Source organism: Hakea prostrata, chromosome 8 (assembly GCF_041222555.1).
Source record: "Hakea prostrata isolate BN-2017 chromosome 8, UWA_Hpros_2, whole genome shotgun sequence".
Classification (NCBI taxonomy): Eukaryota; Viridiplantae; Streptophyta; class Magnoliopsida; order Proteales; family Proteaceae; genus Hakea; species Hakea prostrata.
In genome coordinates, this window is record NC_142607.1 from 35,601,191 (window position 1) to 35,626,201 (window position 25,011).

General features: G+C 35.8%; 1 protein-coding gene across 16 annotated transcripts; it reads right to left on the reverse strand.

Annotated features, from left to right (window-relative positions):
• Window positions 1–3,063: 3,063 nt before the first annotated feature.
• On the reverse strand, window positions 3,064–18,741 carry LOC149007678 (uncharacterized). Of its 16 annotated transcripts, none has more exons than XR_016175154.1 (11): window positions 15,686–18,741; window positions 13,028–13,452; window positions 12,612–12,874; window positions 8,756–12,452; window positions 8,552–8,665; window positions 8,364–8,444; window positions 8,098–8,228; window positions 7,812–7,979; window positions 5,037–5,276; window positions 4,157–4,374; window positions 3,064–4,025 (listed from the first exon to the last, which is right to left on the reverse strand). XR_016175154.1 is itself a non-coding variant. In XM_089166418.1 (2 exons), the coding sequence occupies exons 1-2, from the start codon at window positions 18,690–18,692 to the stop codon at window positions 13,085–13,087; spliced, it is 3,375 nt and encodes a 1,124-aa protein (XP_089022544.1). In that variant the 5' UTR covers window positions 18,693–18,741; the 3' UTR covers window positions 12,579–13,084. The 16 variants fall into 16 exon arrangements, 1 of the variants encoding a protein (XP_089022544.1); XR_016175152.1 differs by having other exon boundaries at window positions 12,612–12,690; window positions 12,775–13,452; XR_016175156.1 differs by having other exon boundaries at window positions 8,756–11,591; window positions 11,698–12,452; window positions 12,612–13,452.
• Between the last annotated feature and the right edge of the window lie 6,270 nt (window positions 18,742–25,011).

Consider the following 25,011-nt stretch of genomic DNA (forward strand, 5'->3'; position numbering starts at 1 on the left):
CTAGTAATTAAGTCTATATCATTTAGCCTTATTGTTAATGGAAGCATCCATGGCCAAATCATCCCCTCAAGAGGAATAAGGTTAGGGGGATCCATTGTCCCTCCTCTATTCTCCTTATGCCCACATGCATTTGTTGTCTTTTCCACCAGTTCTCCCTTGCTGGTTTCACCAAAGGGATTAGAATCAGAAATTGAGCTCCTTTATTATCCTATCAATTTTTTGTAAATGAGGTGGTCTCATTTTCTAAAGTCAATCCCAATTTGGTGCAAAATCTAAAGGGTGTTTCAGAGATGTTTAGGAGGGGCAATGGATGTTGTGTGAATTTCGTCCTCGGGCTTCATCAAGATCTGATTGTATCCAGAGTAGGCATCCATAAAGCTTAAGACTTCATGCTCGATTGTGGCATCAATCAATAGATTAATCCTTGGAAGTGGATAACAATATTTTGGACATGCCTTGTTAAGATCTGTATAATCTGTGCACATCCTCTACTTTCCATTGGCTTTCTTCACCATGATCACGTTGGTTAACCAAGTGGGACATTCAATGGGTTGGATGAAACCAGATTTCTCTAGCTTCTCAACCTCTACCTGAATGACTTGGTGCTCCTTGATTGAGAAATTCCTTCTTTTTTGGATAACGGGCTTGGCGCCCTTGTTGATCAGAGGCTATGTTTGGCAACTTGTTGGTAAATTTCTAGCATGTCCTCCACCGACCATGTGAAAACATCAAAGTTTTGCTTGAGGAATGCCGCAAGCTTGTGCTTGAATTCTATACTTTGTTCGGAATATTCATGTTTCCTTGAGAGGGTTGTCTTTACTCAAGGAAACTTGTTGCAGATCCTTGATAGGTTCTCCTCTCTGCACATGATCCTCATCTTGATCATCTCGAACTTCTATAGTCAATGTCCGTCCTCCGTGGGGAGGATGGCTGCTTTTTGATGAAGTTGTTGTAGCAATTTCAAGACTGTCATTGATCAATTTTACAAATTTCAACCCCTTAATTGGTCGAGAATTTTATCATCATGTGCCGGGGTGATACTATGGCCCTTGGTGCACTCAAAGTTGGTCTCCCCAAAATAATATTATAGACCAAAATATTTCGGACAACCATGAAGATGGTAGGCAACATTACTTTCCTGGGAAATGTACCAATGGTAAGATCAAGTTGAATGGTACTTTCAATCGTGGCGGAGCTCCCAACAAATTCATAAAGGAGGGTTCCATTGGGTGTCAAGGCCTCTGAATCAATTTTGAGGTGATAGAAGGTGTCCTATGAAAGGATATTATCTGAAGATCGTGTGTCCACTAGCACCCGATAGACCATATGATTATCCAGTTTGACCTTGATGACTACCGCATCATCATGAGGAGTGTGAATGTCCACAAGCTCATGCTCTGAAAAAGTTATGGGCTCACAAGAAGTGAATTCGAGACTCTTCGAGTGCCTATGAATCTAGTGTTCCTCTTGGCCTATTGGAGTGACTTAGGAGTGGACCTCCCAAAGATAGTACTGATTTTGGGGAGGTCCTCATCCCTGGGAGTCACAGGAGCCTTTCCTCGAGCATCGTCTCTATCCCTGGGCAGAGTCCTATTGCATCTTCAGGGGGATCTATCTTCGATTTGCCTTGACTTTGACAAATTGGACTAAGTAGCCTTCGGCAATCAACTTCTCCATCTCGACTTCCAACATGCGGCAGTCATTCGTATGATGCCCCTTGTCTTTGTGATAAAGACAATTTTTTGACATGTCATCCCTAGTCTCTGGCCGAGCATGAGTTTTTCCAAGTTTCTTAAGTAAACCAGTGTCTCGGATTTGCATAAGAATGGCAGATCGTGACTTATTCAAGGGAGTGAAGGCTTCCTTGTCCTTGTCGATGGCTATGCGGTTCCTCCACCCTTGCTTATTCCTTTGTTCTTTTCAAACTAGCTTTGTGCTAGAGCTCTCCCCTCGACCACTCTGCCTGTAAGACTTGGCTTCATTTCTATAGCCGCTCCTGTTGGCTTCTATGACTTTCTCCATGGTGGCCATCTAGTAGCTCAAATCTTGCAATTCTTCCAAGGTTTTGGGCTTCTTCTACGCAATGGATTGAACTAGGCCTTTGTTGGTTATTGCTCTTTTGAAGGTAGTGAAGGCCACCTTGTCATCAAGATCTTTTATCATAATAGATATATCATTAAAGCATGCTACGAAGTCTTGGATGAACTCAGAGCAGTCATTAAAGCATGCTACAAAGTCTTGGATGAACCCAGAGCAGCCTTGTCTCAACGCTAGGAGATTGTCTTCAGTCTTTTCTTTCTTGATTCCACTTCTAAATTGAGCAGCAAAAGCATTCCTCAGTTTGTTGAAATTGTGGATGGAATGTTTAGGCAGATGAGAGAACCAAGTGGTTGTCAGGCAAGTTAAGGAGGTCGAAAAACATCTAAACTTGATGGCATCACCCCACCACACATGGTAATAGAGTTAAAATGATTGATGAGCATCATGGGATCTGCCGATCCATTATATATAGTAGAAGAAGGGGTTCAAAAATCTGTACAAAAAGGAGCTGCCATAATTTCTGGGATGAAAGGGTATTGTGAGAGTACATGTTGCATCTCACCAGGGATTCTCTGGTCTAGCCTGCTCAAACATTTTTTCATGGACTGGATCTGCTAGTAGAGATTCTCGTTCCTCACAGATGTAGATGACTCCACACTATGGTCTTTCTAAGTCTTTTTGCCTTTTGGAAGTTGTAGTCTTCCAGCTAAGGAGGCATTAGGAGAAGAATGTTCGACTTGTTGCATTCCCAACCTTTGGAAAACAGAACGGGGGTTCCCTACTTGTTGGACTCTTCTTTGTTGTTCTTTGATCTTTGCAGAGTCAGTGGGGAGCACATTTACTCCAACTCCTTGGGCCTTGTCTTGCTGATCAACAGGGAAGGGGACCACTATCTTTAGAAGAGTTGCAAGGCCTCTGGGAGGTATGAGTTGAATCCACTTGGCCACCATCGTATGGAAGGTGGATGTCATCTCCATCATCTTGTTTTCTAGGGCTTGAGCCTGAACAAAGTCATATGTGGGGGTTGAGGTCATTCCCTACAAGGGAATTCCTCCATTGAAAATAGCTCCTTGTTCTTGGTCTTCACGGGGTGGTGACAAGGAAACAACTTCTTTAGAAGTACCCTCCTTTTGAGTATTTTGATTCTTTTTTCTACCACCTCATCCATGTCCTTAAGACTTTGAACCGTTATTATCTGAATTTCCTTACCATCGGCATTGTAGGGTAAAAGCATAGGAAAGAAATAAAAGATGTTTCTTTCCCACAGAAGGCACCAAATGTTGTTCCAAAATGTATCAGCTCCGGTTCAACCACATAATATGTCAAACCTGGGATCTGTAGACCAAAGAAAACTCATGAGAGCGAGTTGCCTCTATGGACGGGTGATTGTGTAGCTAACCAATCAAAAATAAAATCCTATACTAATCTAGCTAGCAGAAAGTACGGGGTCGATCTATGGGGAACTAAAAGGCAAAATTACTAAGATTGAATTCAATAAAACTAAATTTAAATTAAATCTATTAGTTAATGCAAAAACTTTAATTATGAATACATGAAGATCTTTGGGATTTCGAATCCCCAATGCTTTTCACTAACCAATATAACTCTACACTTTAAAGCAAATTAAGGATGGTCTTCCTAGGTATGCCCTATCTTCGCAAGACTATCGTCCTTCGCTGAAGCTTGGCACACTTAGTTTTGCTGAGCTATAGAACATCTTTGGCTAGACTCAAACACAATCAACTAGAAGCTATAGAACAATCAAATTAAGCATGGTTCATCTACATCCCTAAGAAAAGGAACTAGCTACTCATTAGAACAAAGTTCATAAAACAAGATGAAATTTAGAAAGAGAGAGGGATGTGGTCTTCTTCTTGAGCAATGAGAGAGATGAGAGCCAAGATTTGTGTTCTCCGTCTTCTCTTATTCTCTGTGGTTGGCTTCTCTTTTTTGTATCCCGCACAAAATGAATTCGTTGTCTTTACCTGTCAATTCAACCTTTATTCGTTCAGATTTTGGAAAAACTCAAAACTAGAAAGTTGTAGATATTTTCTCACTAAATTCCAAGTTCATACGAGAGAGATATGTCCAAAATACTCAAGGTGGGTTTGTTTACCCGATTTTCAGATCTTATTACCAATTTTGTTCCTTGGACCTCCACTTGTTTCCAATTTGGCTAAGATTCATGCTCTCCTTGCATAAATTAAGTTGAATATGAGCATTCATGATTTCTTGGGCAGCAAGATTGAATCCCATGATTTAAAATCCTCCAATGTCTAATATATTTGCCAACTTTGCTCTACATTATCTCAAAGAACCAAAATCACCTTATTCCTGAAAAATACACAAAAATAATCAATTAGCTCTCTTTTAATTAACCAAGTATGATAAATTAAATAAAATAAATAATGATAAATGCATGCTTATCAATGGGAAGCCGTCTCCGATGTTTTAATCAAATTCTGGATAACATAGTTCCTCACAGGTAAGAGTAAATTCCCAAAGAGGTCAAAGACTCTTGAGCAAGTGTTGGAGATATATAATGCATAATTAATTGGGCTTGTTTTTTCTTGTCTCTGAAGTAGGGTTTGGCTTAACTTGCTTTTTTTTTTGGTTGTGTTCACTTACTTGAAGGAGGTATAAGTGATCATTCTTGTACCAAAAAGAAGGTTCCATGGGGAAGATTGATGATAAGCATTAGATGGCTTGATTTGATTCCCAAAGGGAGACCCAAGGAAAAGGTTTGGCTTGCTTGTTCTTGAAGTTACTGGACTCATGCACCACATAAGAATGCTTAAAATATCTCTGACTCTAGATGTGACACTTTTGGCTTTTAACCCCTGACAAAGTGACTAGAAGCAATTCCCAAAGGAATTTTCCCTGTTGGCTTTTCCCTTGATAAGCGCAAAGCATTAAATGCATAAGTACGTTGCATTAAATTCTGAATTTAATGCTTTAGCATGCCTACAGTTGTATAAAGATGAGTAGGATCTCACCCACAAGTTGTTGCCAAGAGATGTGCCGAGCGGCGTGTCTGAAAAATAACTCCCACCATGTTGCTGGGCTAGTAACCCTTTTCCGAGGAGTATCGAGAGCTTAGTCCAGAGACAAGAGGCTAGTTTGAAATCTGAATTCCGAGGAGAGCTAAGGGGTCAATTCGAAGACTGAATTCCGAAGAGAGCCAAGTAGCTGGTTAAAGGACTAAGCCAAACCCAGTTGACCCTAGTTAATGCGATCTGCATGGGTTCAAAAGTCTAAAAAATGGTTAGACATAACAATATACAAGTGATGGTCGTAATTCTATAGTATTTTGTGTCTATTCTGATAATCTAGGTTCTAATGAATCTTGTTGTAATAAGATTGATTTATCGATCGTAGGTCCACTAATAAATGTACAAACTTTATGGGAAGGGCAAGAGTGCAATTAGAGTAATTCACTTTAGAAACCTTGACTAATCAATTAAACTTTAGAAGCCTACATTTATTTCCTTCATGAATAAGCCGTTCAATAAGTGTACAACATTGATGGCACCACTCAACACTTTAAGAGTAATGCATACCATCTCTCAAGTAACACATTAGCTAAAAAACAAGTGCAATAACCATCTCACAAAACAAACAATCACCCCAAGTATAAAGCTTAAAGCCCAAACTAGGAGGGAGGAACTAGCATGGCACCCTTGTGATTCAATCAGCATGAGTTGCTTCACTAACAATCAACAACAAGAAGCAAGAATAGGCATGTGCAACAAAAGGGCACTACAAAAAAGTGTCCTTTTTGACGATGGTTATAAAGCGTCGCAAACAATATGAAAACCATTGCCAAAAATAAAGACCAACAATTGTTGTTCTGTCACCACATCTATCGTCTATACTAGTGTCACGGAAAATAGGCGATGGTTTTTAGGCATTGATTGGTAAAACATTTTTGGCGATACTTTTAACCGTGCAAAAAAATGCAAGGTTGGGGCAATGGAAAAATTTTATATTTAAAAAAAAAGAAAAGAAAAACAAAAGAAGCTATAATCATAATTATGGCAAAAAACCAGCAATCCTATTTTAAACCCATTCATCCACTTGATAATTTTATACAATGCTATTTGTTATTTCAGCAACTTAATAAAGAAAGAAGTCAACACATGTTGTACAACACCACACCCAATAAAATAATTCAAAATCCAAAAACAAAATACATAGCTGATTGTTCTCAGTTTGCTTAACATTTTAGAACATTCTCCTATTTTCCTAAAAATGCAAATATGAGGAGATCACTTCTCTGATGAGTTAGGTCCTCAGTAACCAAATCCAAACAACTGTGAAAAAGAAAATTCACAGTAAAGATTTTTTTTTCCGCTAAAAAGATCATTATATTAAGCGAAGAAGAAATATTAAAAATACATCAATTAAATACCTCACAGTAAAGATTTGATGATGGATTCTTGATCGAACAAGGATATTAAGATGTAGAAAATTGCAAGGACGTTTCAAACTGTAACATGGTGGAATAGCTAAGATATTCTAACTTTTCGATATACTTTATGGAAATAACTCCGACAAAATTATCAAATTTGGCTTCATTTTTCTCAATCCTAACCTCAAGTCTTCCAAACCTGCCTCAGACTCGTCAGCATCCTTTTTTTACACTCAGTCCTTTCCTAAGATAGCTTATGCAGCTCAGTGCTAGTGACATAACCTCTTGACATGGTATCACCCAAGTTTTGAAAACGAAGATGAATGAGTTAGGAAGAAGATGGACTCATCTCCCACTCTAGCTCTAATACATCTCCGATGTAGCCTATTTGAAATGAGGGTCAATAAAGCAAGATCTTTTAATTTGGCTCATAAAAAACTCCTAATCACTCTAAAATAGTCAACAAGGACTACAAAATCAAAACAGAAATCTATCTAGCTACAAAATCAAAACATAAATTCAGAAAGATGTGAACTGAGTCATTCTTAAAACTACACAAGAAGCAGCGGGATCAGCGGAAAACGATCTAGTAAAGGTATGTATTGATATTCTCTAATAGGATTCTTACCTCCAAGGCCTAGGGGTTAAGACATAGAAAACTAACAACTTTCTAGAATCACAGGATAAGGAGACATTCCAAAATTCAAGAGAGAAAATATATCTGAAAGAACACAAGTTTTATCTGGCTATAACCTGAACAGATGGATTTCAGCTATTTGCTATGCATTGATTTTTTCCCCCAACAAAAACCATAGCAAATTGTGGACAAATAAATTATCTAGCAAAAGCATCATGTTCATGATTCCTATTCAAAACATTGTTTCAGTATGATAATTTCATGTTCATGAATGATCTTCAAAACCAAACAGGAGGATCATTCATTTTCTGAACACTAGCAGCCAATGCAACCGTCTTAAAGGCTGTTGCTCATTAAGACTTCCTTCACCTCCCAAAACATTAAGTTTTTAGATAAGAAATTGAAATTCAAAAAATATATTAGTGAAAACTTCAACTAACCAAATTCTTATGTAGTGCTATTATATAAATAAGCTTACAAAAGGATCAGACATGCAAGGGGGAGGTGAACACGATCAAAAAACCCAAACCATCAAGGCGAGTTCAAAAGCACACATGTAAATGATGTTGCAAGCATCAGTTAGCTAAACACTAGAAAAATCTACATGCTTGAGAAAAACAAGAAGAGACCTCATAAGAAACTAGAGAGAGTTATGAACATCATTGATAGCTTATCATAGTAGTAGCATAACAAGGATAAGCAGGCAAGTCTCTATTTTGTTACCTGGCATGTCTTTATCTATGCTCCATTCATCGTTCCATCAAATTGAAAATTTGAGTCATGAACTGATATGCACCATGAGATTGCCATAGAGGAGACACTAGGATCACACATGGACACCAGATCACTGGCCTAAGGGGATCACACAGGGCAAGGAAAGTTCCAGAATACCTGAAGGACTATGTTTGTTAGAGATATTTCTATTACTAACGGCATGAATGAAATAATGTATAAAGAGAGAACAAAACCCCATAAAGAGGCAGGCAATATACAAGAAGTTTCTCCCTACCTCTTCCTTAGTCTCTATAATGTCTTTGTTTCCTTCTCAAATTCTCCTCTGCTAACCTTTTTCTAAAACTTGTCATAACATGAACCTCTCTTACTTGAGCTTCTGAAGAATCATCCCCTAAGCTTCAAATACTAGTAAATGCAACAAAAAGATTATTAGGATCCAATCCTGAAAAACCCTATTTCCAGATCACATAAAATTTCAAGAACTCATTGTCATACTTAAATTTGTTTAAACAATTAGGAAATAAAGCTCAGATGAAACACCTTATTCCATGTTTAGGACCACATTTAATTCCAATAATAACCATGTGAGAGCTCCGTATTCAATTGAAATATGGCCATCCCCTAAAAAATCAGATTGATCATGAGTATAAAGAGATTTGATACATGGAAGATAATTGTTCATTTCCTTAAAAAAACATATAGCTAGTGGAGACAGGAAAACCAAATACTTGGGATGATCCAATGATTGTTAATCTATCAACGGAACTAAATGCAATCCAGGAACCTGTTTCACAAGCTTTCCATTGTGATGCTTCAATTGGAGCAATTAGCTTTCCTGAAATCTGCAGCTCATACACCATAATTTAGAGACAGAGCTAAACAACAAAAAATAAAAAGATAAGAACTTTGCATGCATGGGCAGTGTTAAGTACCTAGATAGTAGTTTTAGATGATCTACAAGGACCATAAAATTGCACTAGATTTAACAAGGTCTTGCTGGAATGCTCAAGATGGAAGGTGTAGTACTTCTGCAAGCAAGAGCCCATGCACCTAAGAATCCCTGCAAGTTCAATTAATAGCAGTTATTTTGCAGCCCATTTTGGCTTACAAGTATTACTATGACTGGTAATAAAAAAGTTTAAGAAACTCATATGAGAGTCTCTGCATTTAATATAATATTGGAAAGTCTATTAACAACTAAAGGGTAAAGGGTAAAAGGTTCGAGGAGATAAAGCAGAGAGATAAATATTTCAGTTTGGCTATGTTGTTTAAATGAAATGAAACTCTCTAAGAAAAGGCCAAGCATTTGTGGCTGTGTCTTCATGTTTAATAGAAAAGAAAAAAGACTACGACTTAAAGTCGGGGTAAAAGGAAAAAAAAAAAAAGCCTGCTACAGATCAACCATGGGAGAAGAAAGATAAAAGAACCCATTTAGATCATTATATTTGGAAGCCTAGAAGAAGGTCGTTTCCTCCATTTTCATGCACTAGTCACTTAGTCACAGCACAAAGAATAATAGAATCACAACATTCACAAGAAAATCCAAATCCTTTAAAATAATTTGTCAACCAAGCTCAAACTTTATTAAATTTTAGAAAATTTCTTAATTAACCATTAGAAATTTCAAATAATTAGCTATTTTTTAGGGAAAATATTAGCAACTCATAGATAAATATTTTGAATAAGTTTTAATGTAAAGCTCCAAACAGGAAAAGAGATGATAATTGAATTCCTCAGTACTCAAAAGATGACAGCATATACTCTGTGATGGAACAGAACTTAAAAAGGACAAACCCCTACTTTTGAACCCCATGAAGGATACTCATCAGCATTTCCTACCTTTGATACTCATCCATTAACAATTCAGTGTGTCTAGTTTAAATATTTTAAGCAGCCAACTAAACAACTAAGAAGCAAAGAGCACAGTTATTGCTGCAAATGAAACACTGTTCCAACTATATGGAAGCATAGTTACAAAAGCACAACCCCTGAAATAGGAACTGAATTCCAAAATCAATGAAAAATTGGACGATCGTATTTCCCTCTCTTTAAGAGATCTGTTGCAGCCCCTACCAAATTCTTTGAACCTTCAGTCTCTGAATGCTTGAGAACTGAGGTTCTCATCTCTCAAGACTCTAAATAATCTGATATTCAGATTGTTAGAGGACGCTCCATCACAAAACAAGACACCAATGGGAAATGACTAGATACCGTATTCAAGCAGGGAAAACCAGAGAGAGTCCTAAAGAAGGAAAGCACAGCTGCTGCTATCTACATTAATTTGATCTTTAAATCGGTCTATATACCAAAACAAATGGTGAGATTCAAAGTAGTAGATCCTAGTTGGAATAATATTGTTCTAGAACCATGAACTGTTAATAGAATATAGACTGAAGTCACTCAACTTGAGCGAACATACAAAAATACGTAGATTAAGAATCAGAAGCAGCAATAGTCAGATCTAAAACACTAAACAACAGTAGTGTAACTGAAGATAGGGTTCTAAAATGTGGAGTTAGCGATGTCTCCAAGAACATCCAAATCTGTCTTTTGGATCCAAAAACAACAAATTTTAGGGGGTTTGAGTGTAAATCAGACATTTTGGTTTCCAAGTATGGTGTTGATATGGAAGGGACCAATGTTTACCAAGGCAATCAAATTTCCAATGCATTCAGAATTTGATCCCATCAGTGCTCTAGTTGTTTAGTAGTGAAATTCAGTTGAGAGACATACATGGTAAAACATATGGGTTCATATGGATGACAACACTGTGTATGGCCAATTCAGGATTAATTGTCTCCTAATGAGTCACACCCATTAAAGATAGTGTGTTTGGGATAATTGAAGACTAACGCGGATTTGATTTCATGACTATCAAAGTCATTAACCAATTACATGGCTATAAAGGATTATCTTGAAGAGAGCACCAAAGATTTGGAAGGAACATAGATGAAATACATAACAAAAAGAAATAAATCATGATTGCAAATCATGTAGACAGTGTCACATACCTTGGATTTATGATTTTGCACTTGATAGAGTAGTTATATATTAATGAAATGTCTTTCATTTGAGGGTCAATTGGCTCTCCAGTATATTGCTTCATCAACCTCACAATCTTCCATTGTGATGCCCTCACTAGATAAAGAGGGGGACAAATAGAAGGTAGGAGGAATCAAGGGTGTTAGCATTCTCGTTTGATATATCCATTTAAGAAACCAAAGAAATAGAAGACTGGGAGTAGGGGATAGGAGAGTTCGAAGAAGGGTACCAATCAAAGGAAATTACCATGAACCAAGTGATAAAATCTTCAAGGGATCAACGGTAGAAATCTTTTGCGAGTGTTTTGAGTACCGCAAGAATGGCATCAGAAAATACTTCCAACTTCACATCTTTAAATTTAAGAGATGTCAACAATATTCAAAGGAACCAATGTTAACCATTTATCCCTAAAGGTTAGGGTAGGGTATGGCAAGTGAAAATCCTTGTATCCCCTTACTCGATGTGGGTAAATTAGTAAGCCCTAATGCAAGTTTTGAATATAAGTCAGACAAGTGAAAAGGGTATACATTAGGAGAGAAGAAAACTACTATCATAGGTGCACAAATGAGGAGGCAGATTTACCACTTAGACATAAAAGCAGAGAAGTGGGATTCCCATCTTATGAGCCTTTCAGCTTTTGAGAAATTCTGATCATTGTCACTCAAATATCATAGATCCTAAAACTTTCTTTGTTGCAATTACCCAATAATGATCCATGCACCAAGGCTAGCATATGACAACAAACAAAGAAATGAAATGTGAGAACTTATAACAAGGGGATAAGGTAAACTCGAAAGATAGATTAAAACAACTGCGAAATATAGACATTTACCAAAATGTAGAATTAAAACCCAACATTGGGAGGGAGTGGCTAGGCTTCCACTTGTTTTGACTAGCATGGATTACCTCTTCAACAAGTAACAATTCGGAAGCAATAACATGCTTGAAAAACAGAAATGATAACATGCTTGAAAAACAGACATGTTAGTTAGGAATACATTGTCAAAGAAATTCAACGGCAACACTTTAGGATCTATGTGTACAAACTAAATAACAAACCACTAACCACAAACCCTATTAGACCCATTGTTTCCATTCCTAGACCTTTGAACACACTCAAGATAGCGTTTTATAGTTAGGACCAATGGAATCAGCCTCCAAGAACTATGCACACAATTTTGAAACATGAAATTTAAGATGAAAGTGGTCAATGTAGACATAATTGGTCTCCAAGCACTTTATCTTCAAGTGAGTCATGCCCATGGAGAAACAAAGCATCGTTGGGCATTGACTATGACAATGGGTGTAAGGAGTCCAAGGTTGCCATGAAAACCCAACTAATTGACCGATACATACATTTCCAAAGGAGTTCCATGAAGAGAGCACCAAAGCCCAGCAAGGAAAACTTCCGGATTACATAATAACAAGGAATAGAGTTTTTAAGTTTCAAGTAGAGAGTATGTTGATACTCTAAGCCTATGATCTAGCCCTTGGAAGGCTGCTTATGAAAAATGCCCTGCTTTGAGGGTCATTTAACTCTTCAGCTTGGTGCTTCAATTCCACAATGTTCCTCTTGCCATGCTCTCCCTAGATATAGAGGTGGGGAAGGGGGTGAAAATGGTGGTTATTTAGCATTCTTCTTATAACTACAATATATTTGTATTTCCAATTGCCAAAAAAAAAAAAAAAAAAAAAAGATTGAGAGAGGGAGGGAACTGTGGTGCAGGATTCTAGCAAGCAATTTACCGTGAGTTCGAGTACCACATCTTCAAGTGCCAAGCTTTGAATTTCTAGCTGGAGTATTGGGAACACCCGTTTGTGCTCTCTATTTACATTAGAATAGATGTCAACAGTTCATCTACACAAAAAAAACACTACCATTTATCTAACATATCACACAAAAGCTTACCTCTAAGCCATAATGGAGCAATGTCACTATCATGTCAATGTCCCCCTTCAATACCATACTCATGAATAAAATATATATATCATGATTTCTATTGCATCCTCTGTTCACCTCCAATGGAAAGATAAAAATCACTTTGTTGTTTAAAGTGGAAACTCAATTACTCAATAACTAAAAAAATGCTGGAAAAATAAATGAAGATATATTCTTGAAAACTAGATTGAAATTAAATAGCGTAAATTGGTAGAAAGTTGACCTTGAGTGCTTTTAGCTAATTTTGAGAGTAGTTTCAAATGAATTTCTTTAATTCTCATTAGTCGAATGACTCTTCAACGTTATTCAGGTCACCTATAGTAATAGACTGAAAATGCTCCACAAGTGTTGATCGAAAAAAAAGTAGCTCTTTTGATACTTGATGCATAGTTGGACGAGATCGTGGGTTGCTGCATAAGCACGCAATTGCTATTCTCACAATAGAAATAAGATGCCTTGCAATATTCTGACTCGGTGGAAAAATGAGGCGTGAGTCTAATATGTCTCGTAATAGTATCTTTTGACCAACTGGTGATGTTAAAGAAGAGATGAGTTCCATTGGATGACTTCCCATAATTGTTTCCAAGGCCACGACTCCAAAACTATATACGTCACACTTATCAGTTAATATCATAGTGTAAGCAAGCTCTGCAAGAGAAAAAAGAAAATGCCTTGGTGAAAATGTATAAACATGACAACAAATAATTTTTACAATAGAAACAATAAATTACTATACATTTTAAATTTTATATGTAAAAGAGAATGGTCTGGGCATTGAAATAGCCTCCGAACTAAAATTGTTGAGGTAAGGCTCCATAGGAAAACTGCCCCCCTCTACCTGAACTTTGTTCGCCGTTTTTTAAAGAGAATGATCTAGAGATACCAGTTGGCAATTAAGACTCAAACTTTTAGTGATTTACTCTTTGTTAGTCCATATTTAAGTAGTCCAACACTATATATTTTAATGTTTTTATATTTTTTTCTTCTTCTTTCACAAATATAATTTATTTCTTTTCAATTTTTTCTTCCGTTTCATGTAAAACCCAATAAATATAATTATATGTATTATTCTTTATTTCTTCATCCCAATTTTATCAAAATCGATTAAACATGATAATATGAATATTTTTTTTTATTTCCACTAAAGGAGAAATGAAAATATGAATAAAAAATCCAGATAAAAAATTCACACAAAAGAAGGGGAAATAAAAAAAAAATGTTTCTAATCAAGTTCAATATGTTTCTATAGACAAGGAAAAAAAGAAAGCAAAAATTAGAAAAAGAAAATTGCTTTAATAGATTAAAGTGGTAAAAATAAAGAGTAATTTGGTTATTTAAATTATTAAGGAAAAAGAGACGTAATAGTTTAATTTTTTTCTTCTATTTTGTTAGGGTTTGAGGTTCTTCTTGGCCAACTTATGTGCACTTCGACTACATCATTAGGGTAGTTTTTTTTTTTTTTTTTTTTTATAATTTAAATATACCATCAAGAATAATCAAACCTCGACCTTTGCATTAAGAGGGTTAATTGTTGCCAATTCCCAATGGGCTAAAATTTTTTGCAAAGCTTTTCTTCATAGTTCATATATTACTAGGTAACATTGTTGAGATCTATTATACTTCAAATTGGAGTCAATCCAATAGAGTCTACGGCAAAAACATGTGATTCATGGATACCTCTTTATGGTTTTGAAAGAAATTTGTTCCTAACATTCAATAATTTCAGTATATTATACATGATTTTCATAGGTAAAACATTGTTTCTTTACTGTTCATGGTAACAAATTTTTATTATGAGTCAAAATATAACTTCAAAAAACAATAAAGGATTAGTCAACTAGTCCCCATAATTAATGGTTCCATTCAACAAGCCATTTTGGCAAAAAGTAGAACTTGCTTAAGGACCACCTATACGTTCTTGTATTTTAAAAAGGATAAAATTGTTATTAAGTTATCTCAATGCTTATTCTAGTTGAAAATTTAAGCTTAAATGTCTTTATCTCTATCAGCTATATATATTGATAAACTTGGTTTTATGTATAGAAGAAATTACAATGACAATAATACATTTTGGATCAACATGGTAAAAGTCATACCTCATCATATGAGGATTCTACTAACCATTCAAGACTTAGCTCTATTATATTTTTAAAATATACTTTATGATATTAAATGATTCTTAAAATTCTGAAGCTTTAGCCTTTCAAACATAATTTCTATGACTTATTTAAAATTAATAAGTATAGCAGCTTTAGAGATATATATTTTCTATCCAATAATTAAAGAGAAAAATAATTTATTATAAAATATAATAGGGTAGATCTTGAAATGTGGTAGGGTTTTCTTTCTTTTTTACTCCAAATGAGTAACTATAATGTGGTATGACTTTTATTTACTTTCCAACCCCTTCATTTTTTTTTAAAACTTTCTAATAAATTTTATTTTTTATTTTTTTATTACAGTTTCACTAAGGAGCTTGAGATATTATTTAATTTTTTTCTTCGACTAAATCACTTAATCAAACATAACATTTGTACCCATTCTAATTTAACAGTTATTTATTCAAGAAACTTTAAGAACTTATCAAGTAGTATAAACTACATAATATACTATACAATGACAATTCTAAAATAAATAGGACCAAAATAAACTAAAATATACTTTTTTAAAAGAATTTAATGATTATACGTTAAAAATCTTAAAATTTAAATAGGATGTATGAGATTTAAAAACATATATGTACTATTTTATCCATATTCATATATAGGTATTTTAGTAGCCCAATTCAATAAGCACTATGTCTTAAGTATCATACTAAAAATGAAGAAGGCCTATAAAAATTACAATAAAAGTAATAATAAAAAGAAAACGTAAAAAATACCTGGAGCAATATATCCATGAGTTCCTTTAAGTGACGTCCCATTGGATGAGTCTGCATTTAAGAGTCTAGCAATACCAAAATCGGATACACGAGCCTCAAGTTCCAAGTCTAGCAATATATTTTTGCTTGAAATATCCCGATGAATTATTGGTGGAGTACAGTCATGATGCAAATAGGACAAAGCATTTGTAATACTTTCAATGACGTTTACTCTTTTCAACCAATCCAACTCCACTGCCATTGCTTCATTTCTCAAGATATGTGCCAAACTTCCTTTTTCCATGTACTCATAAATAAGAAACATGTATTGTGGATGTGAACAAAACCCGTAAAGTTTGATAATGTTTCGGTGCCTAATGTTTGTTAACATACGCATCTCATTTTCAAAGCTTTCATCAATTATCACATTGCCTTCCCATGGATGAAACTTCTTCAAGGCTACCACATGATCTGTAGGTAGGACTGCTTTGTAAACACTCCCATAAGTTCCAGTTCCAACACAATATTTAATGTCAAAATTCTCTGTTGCTTGGATTATGTCATCAAAAACAATCTTGCCATCAAAATTCCATATTGACAATATATTGCCATGATTTTTTCTTGTTGCTTCAGCTTTTCCTTTTTGATATTTTTTTTTCAAGAAGAAAACGACAACAACAATTGCAAATGCAAGGGTTGCAATTCCTATCAAAGAACCAATGATGGATATGAGGACTTTATCTCTATGTTTGTTATATCCCTCATTTATGCGAGATCGATTGCAAGGAAAAAGACCTTGATATTCACCACATAACCCTTTGTTGTTACTAAATGTTTGTGGCAAAGTAGCACGTTGGAAAACCTTGTTATTAGGAACTTCACCTTTCAATTGATTATAAGACAAATCAAAAGATACCAAGCTAAACATGTCTTCAAGAGAAGGGGGTATAGATCCTGTGATAATATTGTGGGATAAATTCAAAACTTCCAACATTTTCAGCTTTGCAAGTTCTGTTGGTATTGTTCCTCCTAATGAGTTATGGCTAAGATCCAACTGAACTTGTAGGGATACTAGATCACCAATTTGAGATGGAATACTTCCACTTAGTGAGTTGCAACCTAAATTTAATGAGATCACTTTGGAGCATTGACCAAGTTGTGCAGGGATTGATCCGATTAGCTGATTTGATGATATATCTAGAACCTCCATATTGATTAATTTTCCAATTTCAACTGGTATATACCCTAAAATTTGATTCCCATTTAAATTCAAATTGATCAAGTTGGATAAGTTACCTAGTTCCTTCGGTATTTCGCCAACAAGTCTATTGAAAGAAAGGTCAAGTCGTCCAAGTTGAATTAATTGACCAATCTCAACTGGTATCTTTCCACTGATATTGTTTCCAGAAATCTTTAGCACTGACAAATTCTTGCATTCTCCCCAATTTGCTGACAGCTCTCCATAGAGCTTGTTGTGACTCATATCAATGTAGTTAAGATGTGGGTGTACACCAAAACTATTACTTATATTTCCAAGAAATTGGTTGACATCAAGTCTAACTCTCCTTATACTTGTACAATTTCTTAAGTCTGGAATAGGACCCAAGAGGCTATTGTTTGCAACCGCTAATTGTTGAAGTGATCCTCCTTGGCATATTTGTTGTGGTAAGCTTCCAGATAAGAAGTTGTCAAACAATTCAATCTTCACAAGGGACGCTTGGCTACCTAAGTCTTCTGGAATTGAACCCGATAATTGATTCATTTGCAAGTTGAGATTCTCTAGTCTACTCAAATTAGCTAGAGAATGAGGAATTGGACCAATGAGCTTGTTTTTGGAGAGTGACAACTTAATCAGATTTTTCATCTCTCCAATTTCAAAAGGAATTGGACCAGATAATTGATTTTTATTCAAGTAGAGAGCCTCTAGTCTACTCAAATTAGCCAGAGAATGAGGAATTGGACCAATGAGCTTGTTTTTGGAGAGTGACAACTCAATCAGATTTTTCATCTCTCCAATTTCAAAAGGAATTGGACCAGATAATTGATTTTTATTCAAGTAGAGAGCCTCTAGTCTACTCAAATTAGCCAGAGAATGAGGAATTGGACCAATGAGCTTGTTTATGGAGAGTTCCAAGCCAATTAGATTTTTCATATCTCCGATTTTTGGAGGAATTAGACCAGATAATTGATTGGCATACAAGTACAGAGTCTCTAGTCTACTCAAATTAGCCAGAGAATGAGGAATTGGACCAATGAGCTTGTTTGTGGAGAGTGACAAGTCAATTAGATTTTTCATATCTCCAATTTCTGGTGGAATTGGACCCGATAATTGATTTTTACCCAAGAAGAGCTTCTGTAGTCTACTTAAATTCGCTAGAGAACGAGGGACTGGACCATTTAATTTGTTATAAGAAAGTGCCAATTGAATCAGATTTTCCATACCCCCAATTTCTAAAGGAATTGGACCAGATAATTGATTCTTATACAAGTAGAGAGTCTCTAGTCTACTCAAATTAGCCAGAGAATGAGGTAGCATGCTGGAAAGATTATTGTTGGAGAGATCGAGGTGGATGAGCTTTGTGACAGTACCAACGTCGAAGGGAACGGGTCCAATGAGTTGATTGACACTGAGATTAAGACGGAGGAGATTAGAAAATGAAGAAAAGGTGAAGTTGTGAAGTGTACCTTGCAGCTTTGTTTGGAAAAGGTTAATCTCAATGACGCTTCCAACATTGTTGCAAGTTATACCAAACCAGTTGCACGCTGATGATGAGGATGAAGATGACGAGGAAGTGAGGTTCCAAGAACCGAGAGCAGCAAGAGAGTAGTTTCGAAGGGTGGCTTTCCATTTGAAGAGAGCCTCAGCCTCAGCTTGGGTTGATGACTGAACAGAATAAGATGTGTTACTTCTCACAGCAAATGCAGATGAAGAGAAGAGGAGGAGAAGGCAAATAAGAAATGCTGTTATGAGAGTTGGGAAGAAGAAAAACAAGGATGGAGTAGTACTAGTATTGGAGTAATGAGCCATTTGTAACTTCCACTGTGGTTTGCAGTTTGGTGGTGTGGTATTAGGCAACTTTGAGTGTGTAATTTATAGAGAAATTAGCGTAGGCCTATAGTACTCACAATCGAAGACGAGGTCTTGGATTGGATTGCACATTGCACATTGCAGTGGGTCATCTTCTTCTACTGCTACGCCTCCTACGCTCTTTATTTGTTTGGTCTTCAGCTCTTCCACGTCTCCAGCGGTAGTATTAAAAGCAGTAGCTGTCTAAATCAGAGTGGGTGACTTGGTCATTATTAGTAATGGTGCAAAATGTGGTATAAAATCGATCACTGGTCTTTAATTTTCAGATGAACGTAACCTTCCAAACGTTTAATGTAGATGAGTACGTATAGCTGCCATTCTGGTTGGTGGACTTCAAGTCGTCTTCCCAAGTAGACCCCAGAGAGACTTTAGCTTATACCACTGCCAACCAAACGTTGTGCGTGAGGCAGGGGAGCAGAGGACGTCACTACACCACTGCCAACCAAACGTTCCTAATAAGAAAAAGAACCAAGATCACTAATATCCTGTTAAGTTGTGGTTTGGATCTAAATATCTCTGGGGTACAATTATAAACAGATTTCAGATTAATGTCAAGAAACTCAATTTTGAAGTATTAAAAAAAAAAAAAAAAATCAATTTAGTTAAATTATTGAAGGAAATGAAAGACACGGATTGGCTTGGAAGTAGCTTGAAAAATACTCATAGGCCTAACCCTTTATTGTCTATCTGATATAAGCAAACTAAAAGTGCTCTACTTACCTGAGAATCAACTATTTTGTTAGAAAGACGACAGACCAGATCTTCACCCAGGTCTTGTTGCTATAAAACACAAGTTAAAAAAGCATAAAATTATCATTATTGAAGTCTTCCACCTAAATATTGCATAAAACGCATGTAAAAAAATTGGTTTCCTTTTGCTTTCGTGCCTTGAAAATTTGATTGACTTGGAATAGCATTTTGCCCTGCACATGCCACATGGTGGTGCTCAATAAGCAACAGAGAGGGATAATAAAGGTCCTAAGGATGCCTATTTTGGAGATGTTTTGGGATTGTGATGGTAGATGATGACCAATGACCAAGTCACTAATTAATTACCGCTACTTGCTACAGAGCAAAGCAACAGAGACTTTTCAGCTGCCGTAGGAGACGGGAAAGAAGAATTCTAAGCAAACAAAACCCAAGAAAAAGAACCAATATCACTAATTTCTGTTTAGTTGTGGTTTGGATCTATATGATTGCTATGTAGAATTATATATCAAGAATATTTCAGATTAACGTTCAGTTTTGAAGTAATTTTATAAAACGTGGTCAAAGTAAAAGAAATTAGACATAAGGAAAATTTGATTGCCTTGGAAATAGTTTGAAAAAAACTCTTAGGTATCTATCTGATATAAGCAATTCAAACTAGAGGTGCTCTGTTTAGCCGAGAATCAATGATTTTCACTACATTGTAAAGTACAACCCGAAAAAGATAGGATCTTCTAAAGACTTCAAAGCAGAGACTTTAACAATATATAATGTTGGGCCAAAATACGAACATTGAACACAAAAATGTATGGTAAGTAACTAAACTGATTAACTACATTGAAATAAAATCTTCAAAATGCTTCCAAGCAAGGATTTGATAACATGTAGCGTTGGGTCCAATGATCCAATTTAGATAGAGTAAATTGCATTGGCACCTTAAAATGGAAGCCTTAAAGCACTTTATATTTAAAAAGCAAAAAGACCCCAAAATTAAGTTTTTATTGGATATATTTATCAAATTTATCGCTGAAAATAGTTATATCACTGTTTTTTTTTCTTTCAAAAATATCCCTATAATAAACAATGTCTTAAAGGTTTTCAGTGACAAATTAGATAAATATATCCAATAACAATTCAATTTTGGGGTCTCTATGCTTTTTAAACATAAAGTGGGGTGTCAGTGCTTTAAGGCCTCCATTTTAGGGTGTGAGTGCAATTTCCTCATTTAGATATTGTTTGATGATTCAAATCAGTAGCCCACTAACAAGACTTTTTGCCATGCACATTTTTCTGCTTTCAATGAAGAAATTACTAGGGAATTTGATGATGTTAGTAATTCTCCATGGGATCACTTGGGAATTTGAAGCTAAGATCTGCATAACTCTGCTTGATTTTCTCCCTTTATGATGATTTTATTTGTGTTTAAGCTTTTGGCTTCCTCTAGGGACCACTTGATGGCTAGAGCTTCTACCTGGGTTGGGGTTGAGTTGCCGACACACATTCTAGCATAACAAGATCGAAGAGTAAATTAAGGCTATCTTCCAGTTTAATGGCAGCTCCATCATCTGTAGGAGGGCATGATCGAGCATGACCATTTGCAACTGCAAACTTGTGCTTTAGATGGGCTTTACTCACCTGCTGCAGCATTGTTCTTCAGCAAGTGATTTTTAACCAACCAATTGATCTAAGATGGAGATTTATGCACCCTGCCATGGACTCGGTTGAAAACTAATTACAATATCCTAACCCAGAAGTAATATAAATTCTAACTAAAACATACCACATGACCTCTAATGATATTTACCTCTAGTGATCTGTGCCCTCTAAATAAATTAAATAAACGATGACTTAGGGGGGGGTTGAAGGTCTACTTGCAGGTTTAGTGGAGAATAGGGGCATAATGGGAATAATGCAAATATTTTCAATATCTGACTATCTCAATTAGTTTAAATTGAATCACCTTCTATTCTAGGGGTGGTTTCCTATTTTTTTCATTTTTTTTTTTAATCTTAATGTCATGGAACAAAAACTACAAAGGAACGAGACCTTGTTAAGATTGTAACAAAGTCAGGTTGTACTGGGTTTTTTAAAACCTTTGTCTTGATCCCGAATATCCTATTTCCATCCTAATTCTAACCATATAAGACCACAATGAATTGGGTCGGATTAAACACCTAACCCTAATCTTGGCGTTGACCTTGACCGTAACTACAAAATAATAAAACAATGCATAATTCCATGTTATTGCTATACTTTTGCCAAAACTAACTTACTAAGTGGTAGGGTTGGGTTAGCCCTTGTCAAACACTCAACCCTAACCAGGTCCATTATCGTGGGCCAACTTTGTCAAATACTTACCCTGACTCTAATTAGGTCCATTTGCATCCGCCAGACTTAGTCCAAACTAAATTTACCTCAAGGCGAACTAGGGCAGATTTGGGCGTCAAGGCCAAACTTGCATCCTTATCTCTTGTAACTTATTGGAATAAAACAAATATTGTACAAAGACCAATAGCTTTCATTAGGGTTATTTAGCTCTTATAATTTAAGGAAGGGGGAGGGGAACATGACAAAAACAAGATTTAAACTAGGGGGATGGACCGATTTTTATTTTCTTTTTTAAATAAAATATATTTTTTTAAAAAATATAAGTTTATCTTGATTAAGTTCAACATGATTATCAAAATTATAATTCTAATAGTTTGGACTAAATACTAATTATTTCAAAACAAAGAGATTACATGTAATTTCAAAGTTTGATGAATAAAAATATAATTATTTAGTCACACTACACCTACAGGAATTACTAATAAATTTTTACATAAAAAAAAACCATCAACAGAAACCTAAAAGAAATTTCAGTGAAAGCAACAAGAGAAGGAAGACCATTAAATGCGTCGCTCTCAGATAATGAGGTTGAGTCTATTAATCAAAGACACCTTTCATTTTCTTCCTCTCCTTAGTCTTCCTTGGCATTTTGGAGCTTTGTTTCTCTATAATTTAACACACCCTTTGTTTTCTTCTTCTTCTCTATCCTTTTCTATCTGAATTCATATGCAACTTACACTCACCAATCCTCATTAAGAAAAAAATAATAATAAGAAATTCCATTAAAGTCACAAGAGATTTTATTTTTTTGTTTTTTATTATTTATTTTGGATCTGAGGTTTCATCCGGGCCAGCTTGCGTGCACCTCGTACATCCTCAGGGGAGGTTTAATATTTATGCCGCCGAATGGGTGCAAACCCTAGACCTCCCCTAGGGAAGTTGGGCCTTTAACCGCTTTAACATTCCATCATTGGCTAAGAAAGAGATGTTATTCATGACTAAGAAAGCATTTCTTGATCGAAAGTAATCACCAAGTGAAAAACAATAGATAAGAAAATGGGGGATTGAAATATTGATCAACCACTCAATTGACGAATGATTCCCTGCTAAGGAATATTCTAGGTCAAGTCTACTTTTAAGAATTGACATTTGATTAAGAATGCACATTATGCACTGTTGAACGGGTAGCAAAGCTTATGGTTGTTATTGCCTAAACAGGTATGATCATTAACTCCTTTTATTAGTACTTGTAGAATTTTCAACATAGTTTCAACCGGTGGATTAAGAGGTCCATGATTGAGGAATTCAAGTCAATTGAGGGGTTCGACCCTATGCCTTCAAGATGGTTTAATAACAGCACAAGACAATAATAGGTCGGGATTACTCTCACCTAATGACAGGAGAAGCTCTGGATCATTTCTCAGGGATCCCCGTAACTGTAGTTGAAAAGGATTTAGATTTTAGAGTCATGTCGTATTTAAGAAAGATACTTGATATCAAATCAAATAATACACTGAATCTGCAAAACAGTTATATAAACTAAATATCAGGCTAAGACTTTTGCCAATTGGAGTCCTACATGTCAAGTGAAGAGAGAATCAAAGTCAACATGGGAAGATCTAGTAGACATATAATGACAGGTGACTTCATATAAATCACAAACCTACCCCAATCAAAGGTAATTGAACACAACTGAGTCATGCTTATTGCATCTTGTATATGCTCATTTCTTTTTTTTCTTTGGCTATGCAACTCTTCAATTCTGAGCCCTTTGCACCTCACCTATTGGGGACGATGTTGCATTCGCCTACTGACTTTAATTATCAGTGTTTAATTCCGGCCTTTCAAGGAAGCATACCATTGTATAGTAAAATAGAGACAATTTACGGAAAGTAATGTGTTTGTTGCTACTTAACTAGTCGTATGGTTCTTATGTCAGTATGTAATGATAATGTATGGATAGAAATCAATTAGGAAGTAAAGTTGTGAAACCCAGCCCTAACCTTGACCCGGAAACCTTGTTATTTGTAGGTCCGATGACCCGAAGTAAAGTAAGAAGTCAGCTTTGGGCCATCCCAGTAGAGGACTTGGTGTCTGGCTTTGAATCCATGAAGGTTGATGATGAGGTTCTATTTATGGAAACAGAATCCTGATGAAGATCTAATTAGTTGATGGACTTGGAGTGATCTCTATCTTGGTTTGAAGGCATTTCTACCTACTAGGTAAGTCACTTGACTTGTGTGCAAAACCTCTTTAGGTTTGGATTTGATCTGGGCCTTCAATTCCCTGTTTTGGCCTTCTGTAGCTCTGCATTGGTCGGCGATTGGTCGGCTGGGCCGATCGACCAATCCACTCGACCAATGGGTCTTGTCTTTGGCAATTAGGTTGATTCTTGCTCTATTTAAGTCTAACCTCGAGTCCACTTCGTATTTGCTGCCTCCAAACCCTCGGAGCAGAACCAAAGACCTCTGCAAGTCATCTCTCTTGCATCCTTGGAGTTTTCTTGGCGGATCTTCGTCGGAACTCTTCTTTTTGCATCAAAAGGTATGTCTACTCTCTCTTCTTCTCCTACATCTTTGTTTTTCTTTCCTTTTTGAGTTGAGACAGTAGAAGAGATGCTGCATCCTCTGTTGCAAACATCTCTGAACATGTTCTCATGATCATCCTAAGGATTTAAGGCTAGAACAATGATCTTAACCATGATCATTGCAAGCTTTTGAAGGATTCATGATCAAACCATGATTTAATCTCTGTTAATTTCCTAATCTGAATTACGATCTCTTTGGATCTTCTTTCATTGATCATGTTAGTGGTTAATGGTTGTGTTTTCTTTCTATGATCCATAATCCATAGAATTCTAGTTGTTCTCTTCTACCTTACTATGTGTTCTTCATGATGCATGATAGTACATATATGGTAGGTTTTATTTCCTTATTTAGATTTATGCTTCTAAGCCTTATTCTATGAAGACCTATGCATGTTTTCATGTTTTCATTACCGAAATCAATGATCCATCCTCCTATTGTTCTTGTCCTTGTTTTCTATTTCAAAATTCATCAAGATCCATGTTTGATTTATTTATGGTAACTTTTTGTTTCCTAATTTGGATCTTGATACCTTGATTTGATTAGTGTTTTGAGGTCCCCTATATGCTAGAATACTACTGATGTAGTCTACCCCTTGATTAGTACCCTTTTGAACCACCAAATTCGGATTTCATATC

Excerpts from the sequence above, each read along its gene's own strand:
- LOC149007678 (XM_089166418.1), bottom strand. The coding sequence starts at position 18,692 with ATGGCTCATTACTCCAATACTAGTACTACTCCATCCTTGTTTTTCTTC. Across the intron at positions 13,453-15,685 it reads TCATGGATATATTGCTCCAG|AGCTTGCTTACACTATGATA; the intron begins GTATTTTTTACG and ends TTTCTCTTGCAG.